At 38.9% G+C, this 11,022-nt stretch overlaps 1 protein-coding gene and 1 long non-coding RNA gene across 3 annotated transcripts in view; both read right to left on the bottom strand.

Moving 5' to 3' along the window:
• Nucleotides 1–272: 272 nt before the first annotated feature.
• Nucleotides 273–2,819, bottom strand: LOC116085113. Its single transcript, XR_004116427.1, has 2 exons — nt 1,028–2,819; nt 273–371 (listed from the first exon to the last, which is right to left on the bottom strand). It is a non-coding gene; the product is annotated as an uncharacterized LOC116085113 (long non-coding RNA).
• A 336-nt stretch (nt 2,820–3,155) lies between these two features.
• Tdrd3 (tudor domain containing 3) overlaps nt 3,156–11,022 on the bottom strand; it is a 127,391-nt gene continuing 119,524 nt past the window's right edge. For both annotated transcript variants that reach the window (XM_031362436.1, XM_031362437.1), the window contains 2 exons: nt 7,986–8,110; nt 3,156–3,402 (listed from right to left, as the gene is read on the bottom strand). In XM_031362436.1, the coding sequence (XP_031218296.1) occupies nt 7,994–8,110 (117 nt within the window). In that variant the 3' untranslated portion in view covers nt 3,156–3,402; nt 7,986–7,993. The remainder of the gene's footprint in view (nt 3,403–7,985; nt 8,111–11,022) is intronic.

Below are 11,022 nucleotides of genomic sequence, written 5' to 3'. Positions count from 1 at the left end.
CAGAAGCAGTTGAGAGTGACCATGCTTTCTTTTAAGTTCCAGGTTCTCTCTTCACACTGGTAACCACGCCAGGGGACAGGTGAGGAAGCAGGACTGAGAGGAAGCACCCTCCATCTCTCAGGGGTTTCCATTGGAGTACGTAGACCAGACCTCCAAGTTACCACCTCCATTAACTGATTTTCACCTTCAAATTGTATAAACTGTGACACAAAAATCCATCGTTTTCCTTCTGGAGCAATAATGAAACTGAGATAGCCCTGTGTTTTTCTTGCATATACAAAACTATATTTAGCACCTGTAATCTCGTCTTTTTCTTTCTAGAAACATGGTAATGAACACTTTCATCTTCAGTGTTTTACTTCAAGATATTCCTGAAATAATAGATTAAAGAATAAGTATCTCCTACTGTTTTTACTTTGAAAAAGAGCAAAGATTAGAGATATATTTATAATTGAGTGACTAAGAGTTAAACACATTCCCTGGTAGGCAGACTGAAAAGGAGGAGGGCCATAGCTAGTTTTAAAAAAGATGGTGAAATTCCAAGATGGCTGGCTTCCTCCTAACCCTCTTGACCTAAAACAAAAGCCTCATAGCTTAAAGCAAAGGCCTTGCAGTCTTTTTATCCTGCCAGTAGGGCTCCTGCTGAAGGTCTGGCTTAGTATATTCAAGGACATCTTTATACAGCAGTTATAGACCATCCTGTCTTTCTGATCAACCCTAAATTTAGGGATGAAAATCTTCAGGGACTTTAAGAAACTCCAGCCCTCAAGAAGAGACTGGATTTTTCAGCTTCTCAAAACACCTACGACTACCAGCAACAGCAGTTGTGTGTGTGTGTGTGTGTGTGTGTTGGGGGGGGGGTTCTCTTTTTCTTTGTGTTTGCTAAATGCATGTGTTTCTCACCCCAAGTAGTTCTTTCAACTACTACCTGATTCTCTCTGTTCATGTCTACTGTATTTTCAAGAACCTGATCAAGACCACTAGATGGTAACAGTAATATAAAACCACCTACCCAGCAAACCCTTACCTTGCTTACATAGGATAAGGTCTTACAGTCCAGTGTGTGCCAAAGGCCAGTGCTGAAAAGCTTCTGGTTGCTTGGCTCCATCTGCCATGTCCTTCCTTTTGTGCTTGTTTCTTGCAGGCAGGTGAAATGTGCTGGTTAAGTCACAAAGTCAGCCTCCTAAGAGAAGTAAGGACCTCTATAGAAAGGGTAGATACAGTGAGGCTTGGGTGTGGTCACTGTGACCTAAGGCTGGAAGATCAAGTACACTACCAATCCCTCCTATCCCGGACAAGGGCAGCCTGCCCACAGTCTGTCTCATGTAAACAGAAGTGAAAGTTTTTAGCAGGGAGGAAGTGTAGAGTCAGTCCTGCGGTCAAAACCATAGACCACACTTGGTACATGGCTTAGAGAGAGAACACAGTGGGCATCTCTTGGCTCCTCTTGCCTTAGTTTTTCTTATTAGTTCAATGTTGTTTCTCCACAATTCTAACCATGCTTCAGGATGGCTAGATTTGGGAAAATGGCAAAAGTCTAGAGATTCAACCTGTTTGCTCAAGCCTCGACCATAATTTTCTTAAGAAAACCAATACTCCTGCCTGTAGGTGAAAAGCATCCTAAAATTGAAAGAATGCTTTTTTTTTTTTTAAGTAGAGACCATAAAAAAAAAGTAATACTTTAATTTGAACAGTTTAGAAAAAACAGAGCTCAATAAAAACTACATTAAAGAAGTTTCTAACAAAAGGAACATGAAAAGGATAGCACACAGATACTATATAAAACAAACTAACCAAGGGATCTTGATCATGAACTCTCAGACACCTGAGAGAAGGTTGATTAGAATGCCTAGAATGCAGTACTTAATAAATATTTACTGAGTAAATTCATATAAAAGATTTTTTTAACTGTAAGATAATTCCACGTTGGTAGGGAAAGAACAACCTGACCTAAATATATAAATGTAAAATGTCAAAGGGAAAGTGAAGGCTAGAAACAAAGAAAAATGAAAGAGGAGATAAGACGCAAGGCAGCGGTGAGGAGAAAACCACATCTGCTGGAAAACTCAGAGAAAAGAATCATTCTGCATGCAAGTCAAGTCTAAAATAAATTTAAGATGCAACTTTATTAGTCAGGGTTCTCTAGAGAAGCAGAGCCTATAGAACTTACATAATTTATTACAATGACTTAACAGGCTGTGGCCCAGCTAATGGCTGCCTATGAACGGAAAGTCTAACACAGACGCTGCCTAGTGCACAAGGCTGGATTTGTTGGTCTTCAGTGTATGCTGGGATCCCAAAGAAGTGGGTATGTGCCTTCCCACTACAAGATCTGGATCTTCCTACTTCAAATTAAGCAAAACATTCCTGACTGGTGTGCCCTCCATTTTTAAATTTAATTTCAGATGTAGTCAAGTTGGTAGCCATCACGGCTATCAACATGGCAGGAGACATCTATAACCAGGCCAAAGTGAAAACAAAACCTAGGGAAAAGGGGCATGTAAAAGCATCTAGGCAGAGCCTGACAGAGGAGGTGGTTTCCTGTGGCACGTCTGCTTCCTCTGTCCAGCACCTTCATTCTATGGTCTGACAGTGGAGGTGGTTTCCTGTGGCACATCTGCTTGCTCTATTCAGCACCTTCATTCTATGGTCTCGGTAAAGTTGACTTACCTTCCTGGAGGGCATCCCCTACTATACTGTGGAACAGAAATAGTAACCCATGCTTCCCAGAGCTGTGGTAAGGATTAGAAGAAATTTTAAATCAAAAATCCTTTGCATTGGTCTGGACATAGGAAAACTTTGGCAATACCAATGATTATTAATGTTACTTGCAACCAAATACATCCTAAGAACACAATTCAAATATAAAAGAAAGAGTATACCCACTTTTAAATTACACCTGTAAAAACTGTGAGGGTACTAAAAACTACAAACTTACCTGCTCAATTCTCCTGCCATACTTGAGAGCTGTTACCATACTATTAACTGCTATTTGGCTTCACATTGTAGCAATACAAAATATTGTAAGCTACACAGTCGATATATTATGTAATTATAGGGGAAAGGCATCCATAAGATGTTTTAGAAAAGGGAATTAGTATGGGGCTAATGCCAGATCAACAAGAAAAATAGCAGGCAAGTAAACCAGCACAACATATGTAACAACACAATGTGTTTATTGATGCCAGAAGAAAAGTTTTCCACTTGTAAAGATATTTGCTCTGTTGAACTCAGTATTTCCCGCCTTGCTTTGTGTAGGGTTGAATCGTTTCCCTAAAAACGTGCCTTTTATTCTTTCTCCAAAAATCATATCCAGTATGTTGAGTCTCCCTCTGAAGAAGTGGAAAATCTATCAATGGCTTCCAGGATGTTTCAGTCAGTGGTTCTTCCTTCACAAAAACCCTGTTTCAAAGGGAAGAAAATCAAATTGAACCTAAGATTACCTCTTTTATACTTTATAAAGGCAGAACTCTGCTGAAATGTTTTTTAAAATGTCAAATGTTTGTATAAATGTCAGTAATCTCAAACAGAATGAATTAGAAAAAACAATCTCATTCATAAACTTAAATCACCAACATTTAGGTTAGGCTGTGGTGGTCCACACCTTTAGTTCCAGCCCTTGGAAGGCAGGCAGATCTCTGAGTTCAAAGCCATCCTGCTCTACAGAGGGAGTTCCAATACAGCCATGACTACTCAGAGCAACCCTGCTTTGTAAAACCAAAACCCAAAACAAACAAACAAAAAAACCCATTTTAAAAAACATACAGCATTCTTTTTCTTTTGGAAGTATAGATCTCTGGTGCTGCTAGATCCTTTTTTATTAGGTACCAATTGCAGGAACTTATGAGTTAAGTGAACAGCTCCTTCACAAAGGAAGACTTAAGTGAGAAGCAGTCGGCCTGCTGGGCTCTGCAGCTAGCCTACCTTCTTCTACACTTTCTTAGGAGACCTGACATGAGTTAGTCCACCTAGGTCATTTATCATTTACGTTGGTCTGTCATTTGTCCCCTCCCTCACCTGTTCCCTGCCTTGTTAGAGATCTGTATTTTCTTAAGTTCATTTTAATTTCTTTGAATGAGTGTACATGTATGTGTGTGTATATATATGTGTGTGCGTGCACATGCACACACGCATGCATGCATGTGCATGTGTGAGCATATACATGCAGGTGTCTTCAGGGGATACGATAGGGTGTTAGATCCTCCAAAGCCGGGAGGTACAGGTGCTATGAACCTCCCAATATTCATGAAGGAATTGAACTCAATCCCCAGTAAGAGCAAGCAGCAAGTCTGCTCTGCTGAGCCACATCTCCAGCACCAGGTGCCACTGTATTTGAAACCACAAAAATCAGTGATGATAACATAAGAGCTGAGATAAATAATGACAGACTTGTTGGGTTAGCATCATGAATGAAACAGTGCTTGGGCAGGTAGGTAATCTACCACAACGAACTCAGTGACTGGTCCTGTGGGTTAGATAGCTAGCTCCTAGGACTCAAGTCAACTCCTCTTACTGTCCAAAGATTAGCCCATTTTACTGTCTAAAGAGCTGTGTATAGATTCACTTCAATATCCACTCCTGTTTCTAAACTGCATGGAACAATTACAAACAGTGTCCAGGAACCAGAATTTGAGAATTTGGGGCTGTCTCCCCTCCAATCTCAGGTCTGATTTATCAGTACTTTTCTGTACACCTAGAGCTATCTTTTCATTCCACTGACTCCCTTTTATCATTGGGCCCTGTCCTGGAGCTGTGTGTTTCATGAGTCTCTGGCGCTGGCCTTACCATGAGACCCAGTGACTGAGGTGTGTCTCCATCCTGGAGAAGCAGGAAATAGAGTTGTATAGTTTAAAAAAATGTTCCTGGGAAATAACATGCAAGTGCATAACTAAAATTCTATGTCATTTATACTTCAGGAACATACACAAAATATAAATGAATGGATTTTAAAACTATATTTTTGGAAGTGATAACAGAAATGCCTAGAGTATTTCTCACCACCCTAAGTAAGTTTTGAGAAAAAAATAATATTTGTGCATACATAATTGCATATTCATATTTATGGAAAGTCAAACAGCTGACTATCAATACATATCTTCTTATTGGATGTTTAAATTAATAGAAACTTAGGGAAGTGAAAAGAAAAAAATAAGACTTCAATTTTGTAACAAGAACAGGAAGTATACATATCTTACTACTGAACTTCCCATTTAAGATTTCTTCTTAGAAATATTTTATCATATTACATAGGTTTTAATAATATAGTTGAGTTATAATGCAAAATTTTTCCTAGCCAACATTACATGTCTTGCTTACTTTACTTTTACATAAACTTTATGGCAAAACTTTCCTCCTTGAAAACAATCCAAGCCAAGCAAGCATTTGGACCATGTGAAAGACTGACATTAATTTTATTTTGTTGCTGACTACAGAATCCACTGCCACATGTTAAGTATGCAAGCTCTACCAGAGCTGTACCCCAGCATTCAAGATGAAAGTTTTAAGATAGGGGGCATAAAAACTAAGACTGGGTCACGTAAGTTGATCAGGAAATGTTTGTGTTGTATGATTTGATGTGGCTACACCACAATTACCTCAGGGCTATGGTGTATGATGTACTTTTAAGCAATGTACTGTTTCTCAAAGAAAAATTTCCATGGAACCTAAACATAAAATACATGAAAGAAACTCCTAGAAGGCTGAGAGCACTAAGCCTCCCCACTGGGTGCACACATTACCTTTCCCTGCCTTCTCTACCACCAGCCTGCTCCATCCACTCCATCCAACCCTTCCCATCAACCCAAACAGCAGCTCCAGAAATCTGACATCCCGCCAAGAACCTTTAGCTTCATTAAAAACTGTTTTAAGTGATTTAAAATCCCCACAAAGTAGGAAAAAGATCTCTACTTTCATTTACTTTAAAGTTCTATTTAATTGTAAATACAAGGAACTTATTTTGAGAGTATACATTCAATCTTCTACAGTGTGTAAGCTCCTTAAATCCTCATATATATACTTTGATTCTGCTTCTTAAAAAAATTCTGAGAACTGGTTCCTGTGTGCTACAGAAAACTGCCCAGAGTTATGCAGCAGCTCCTCTTTGATCTGTGTGTGGGTCAGGACTGTTTGCTTGATAGCCTTGGACTGAGCTCGAAGAAGAGGTGGTGATAAAAGGTTAAGAGCTATGCGGGCTGGCTCTGGTGGGTCAGAAGTCAATTAATATGAGGCTTTGGCTTAAGGCAGACTAAGATATGAAGTTAAATGTTAGCAAAGTTCTGTGTTTATATTAGAATATTATAAATAGGTTGGGCAGCTGAAGGACATAAAGCTCAGGAACACTGAATTCATCTGAAGTACCAAGAAATGTGAATAACTTAAATGTTTAATGGCATTCCAATGCATTTAAAGCATTAACTTACATCAACATGAAATTATTGAGATAATTTCCTTTTCCCCCTCTCTGAATTTTTTTCCCTTCCACTCTCATCACACCCCAATTCACGCTCTGCACTTGAAGGATTCCACAGCCACTGCTGGTCAGGAGAAAAATAGATCCTGACAAAAATCTTAGCAGAACTAATTGTAAAATGAGGAACTGAGAAGAGTTCCTAGAAAATTATCATTCTTGCTACTGAAGACACTGGAAAGAAAATATAGGTAAGTCTAGAATAGTCTGTAGGACAATAAAAACCTAATGGGAAATTTGTTTTAAATTCTCCAAAAGTTCTAGCGTAAGAGACTGAAAACAGTAAGCAGATAGGCTGGTTACTAAAGGTGACAGTATTTCCTTCCAAAAACATATTAAGAAAAAAGGTCTTTGTCAAGTGTGTGACGTCCTGACTTTCTGCTCTCTCTCCCTAGATGAATTTCAGACACCTATTCTTTCTGAAACGGGAACGAATGCTTCTAGATAAGCAAACAGCCTCCAAATCAAATTTGAGAGTAATGTTGTCTTTCTGACTCCTGATAGTACACTGTGAAATATCCCTCTTTCTTAAATACACTCAACTAGATGAAATAATACAAGAGCACTCAGAAATGAGGTATATTCTCATATTTGTGGATTCTAGTTCTGTATCCTCAGATGTGAGTGTTCAATTGGATTAACTGAAAAACCCAGGAAAGGGAGAAGGAATGGGGGGAGTATGGGGGGGGAGTACATGGAGGAGTCGGAGTCAGGGGAGGAAGGAGTAGAAGTACTATAGAAATTCAGTAGTCATTTATGAAATCCTCAAAAAACAATAAAAATAAATGTAATAAGACCATAAATGGGAGATTGATAGAAAGATGGGGGGGGGACAGAGAGAGAGACAAAGAGACAGAGAGACAGACAGAGAGAGACAGACAGAGAGAGAGAGAGAGAGACAGAATGAGAGAGATGGGAGGATAAGGGGAGGGGGGGATAAGGAAGGAAGGAGGGAGAGAGAGAACTGAGGAGGTGTAGTGGTTTGGACCAGAATTTCCCTATAGGCTGATATATTTGAATGCTTGGTCTGCAGTTAGTGGAAGCATTTGGAAAGGATTGGAAGGTTGTGGCCTTGTTGGAAGGAGTATAGCCTTGTTGAAGGAAGTGTGTCATCTGGGGTGGGCTTTGATCCAGTTTCTTTTTCTGTATCTTCTTGATCAGATATGAACTGTCAGCTATTGTGACTGCCCACTACCACATTCCCTGCCATAAGGGTCACAGACTAAGCCTCTGAAACTGTAAGCAAGGTCCCACTTCAATGTTTCTTTTATACAATGCCGTGATCATTGTATCTCTTTACAACAACAGAACAGTAACTAATAGAATAGGAGTGAAGCACTGAAGTTCTAGATATGAGCCAAAGCTAGTGGAAAAGTGGTATATCATACTGTCAGTTGGAAGCTGCATCACATAATCAGCTCCTTCTATGTGCATCATTATGAAACACCAGTAGCTGAACTTGTATTGAACACAAACTACATTTCTTTATATGAAAACTATCTGCCAATGTCAACTTTACCTTTCACATTAGTTCCGAGCCCGAGGAGGTTGGTAAAACTGCTGGGTTGGCCGAGTGGACCTTCGTGGCTGTCCATCACCTCCTCTACGGAACTCAATGGTGTGATCATAGGTGCCTTCTTCTTCCTATTTGCAAGAATAATGAGTTAGTATGTTCAAAGTAGCTCTGACTTTCCCAGGTTAAAAAATGGTCTATAATCTTCATGTTAATATACCTTCTTAAGCTGTCAACAGAGAAAGGCAAAGGGAAGGGGTAAAGACAGAGAAGTTACAGGAAATGACTTCCAAATAACAGTATGACTATCACATCAAGTGATGAAGTGGAAGGAAAACAGAGAAGATCAGATATAATGTTCTCGAGTATTTCTTCTCAATACATTTTAGGTGTTTATTACAGAAAGAAGTTTTCATAAGATACCAAAAGGGTCATTGAAGAGCCAGAGGACATTCATCAACTATCTATCCTCATTTGATGAAATCTTCAACATTAAGAATCTTACATCTATGGACACAGAAAATAATAAATTGGAATGGATGTGGGGTTATGCAATTTAAATATACAAAAAGCTTCATGCAAGAGAAAGCATAGGAAAGCATGTATCCCTTCCTTACTGTGAGGGTGGATCCAGGAAGGACACAGGAAGATTAGGAGACTCTGATTAAAGAGCGAGCAGAGGAAGTACATAGTTCATTATAACATTGGAAAAGGACTTTAAGGCAACAAAATATCGTCAAAAAGCACACTGGTTTCTTACTGAGTGCTGCTGCCCTGATTTTTGTTTCCCTGTGTGTGTGCTTTCTAAAGATGAATTCGGCTATGAATTAGGTACCCTATCACAAATGGGGGGAAAACAGACCCTCAGTTTTATTTATGCAAGAAATAGCATCTATTTTTACTGAGTAAAATTTAAATTCTAACTAAATTATCAGGGTAAAATAATTTGAATGATTTTGAAAATTTATTCTTTCTCCCTCCTCCTCATGTTTTGAAATCTTTTTTTCTCACAGCTTTCCTTTGACTCTAATAATAACAGAGGAAATTATAAGAAAGTCTGAGTTACATTTCTTGAAGTTTCATGTATCCTACCACTGAACTGTAACCTGCCAGAAACAAGGAGATAATAGACATTCTGACTGAAGAAATTCTACTTAACAGCGATAGTGCTACACGGATAAATGCATGAACACTATTCTCATTATTAAGCATCCTCCACAGTATTCAAAAGAAAATACCATATTTGATTATTTTTAGGAAGGACACTGAAGTCCAAGAACTGTATAAGACAACTAAAACTGATTTAGTTTGAATTCAAATGTTGCTGTTTAAATGTGTCTCCATCTGCATGGAGAAGAAATGAGCTATAAGCCAAAAAGCCAATGATCATTTTCAAGGACCTGTCATGCCACAAAGAACAGTGAAATCTAACAGTTCATCTGATGTTAATTCAATAGCCACTTTCTAGAGAAATGTGTCATATACGGATACACTCTCCTTTCCCGAAGCCCCTTTCAAAGGTCAATCTCAAACAGTTTGGATCTGGAACTCAGCACAGCAATTAAAATGCAGGAAGAAAAGTGAAAAAGTTCTTGGGAGAGGAGAGAGCTATCGTTTTATTATTCTGGTCACTGTTCTGAATGATGATTATCAAATATTACTGCAAATTTGAAAAGGAGATATACTTAATTTTATGATAAATGACAACACTTAAAGCTATGCATATTAACTGAAAAGGATGAAGATATATCTGGTACTTTAGGAGAGGAAGTAATTATTGCAGGAATCAGAATAGAATGTTAATTTTCTCTACACTCAGCTGCAGAACTGCCTGAGAACATCTGAAAAGTCCTTGCTTTACAATGAACCTCATCGTTAGAAGTTGGACACTGCACGTGCTGAGCAAGTGCCTAATAAAAATGATAGTGCTATTGAAAAGCTGTCTCTTCTGGTCCTAAAAGATTCAGACTGTACTCACTAGAGCCAATTAGTGTTACAGAGATGACCAACCATGAAATTTCTTTCACATAATTTGATGTCTTCACAAGCTTTTTATACAAAGTAGCAGTCAAAAACTGAGATTCTCATAGCTTACTTTTCAATTACTGTCAAAGGCAGTCTTTGCTTTCATTAACTTCTAAGTTTCTCCTGCAGTGCAGCTGAGGGCAAACTGTTTACATGCCATCCCCACCCCAGTCTGCAGGAGGAAAGGCGAGTGCTGACTGCATCCTGGTCTTACCTCAGACAGCACAGTTCTAGTTACAGACGAGGCGTCTGACCTGCCTCTAATGAAGTCTATCCACTGTCCTAGCCTGCCTTCTTCCTTAAAGCTTCAAAACTTTTCTACAGATTCCAAAAATCATTTCATAGTTCATGAGCATATTAACAACAACACAACCTGACACTGAATTAGAGCCAGCGCCATCCCATAGGGCCATCTAGTCCAACCCTTTAGATTTGATGGACACATCTGTCAACCCTGAGAGATAAAGTCCGTTCCCAGGTCACAGCACTCAATACATGGAGTCTGACTCTCAGAAAGGTTCTTTATAATGTGACAGAAACATCCAATGTGATTTTCACCTAAGCTCTTCAGACTTCATATTAGTTATTAGGACTCTAACTTTTGCTCACTTCAGCTATGTTATCAAATAAAGCCTGGTTTCAAAGAACAAAACTTCAAAATGAGCCCCTTTTCATGCTTATATTCACTAGCCCACTGAAACCTTTCATTTCACATACAAACCACACGTGACCGCATGCGTATGTGCGTGCGCGCAAGCACACACACACACACACACACACACACACATAGACACACACACACACACACACACACACACACCTCTGCAAGAACCAGTCTGGCAAGCACATATCAAATGTATTTTGAAGCAAAGCAAAATAACCAACGAAGATGACATTAATAATTTCAACAATAAAAAATTGAAAATGCGTAAGTACTTCTCTTCTGTATCTTGTCATTGGCCTCTTACTGCACAATGTGTTTGGAGAACACACATCCATATATATATATATATATATA

Source organism: Mastomys coucha, unplaced genomic scaffold (assembly GCF_008632895.1).
Source record: "Mastomys coucha isolate ucsf_1 unplaced genomic scaffold, UCSF_Mcou_1 pScaffold9, whole genome shotgun sequence".
Lineage (NCBI taxonomy): Eukaryota > Metazoa > Chordata > Mammalia > Rodentia > Muridae > Mastomys > Mastomys coucha.
The sequence above is the reverse complement of the archived record's forward strand: the minus strand, read 5'-3'. Positions and strand labels throughout refer to the sequence as shown.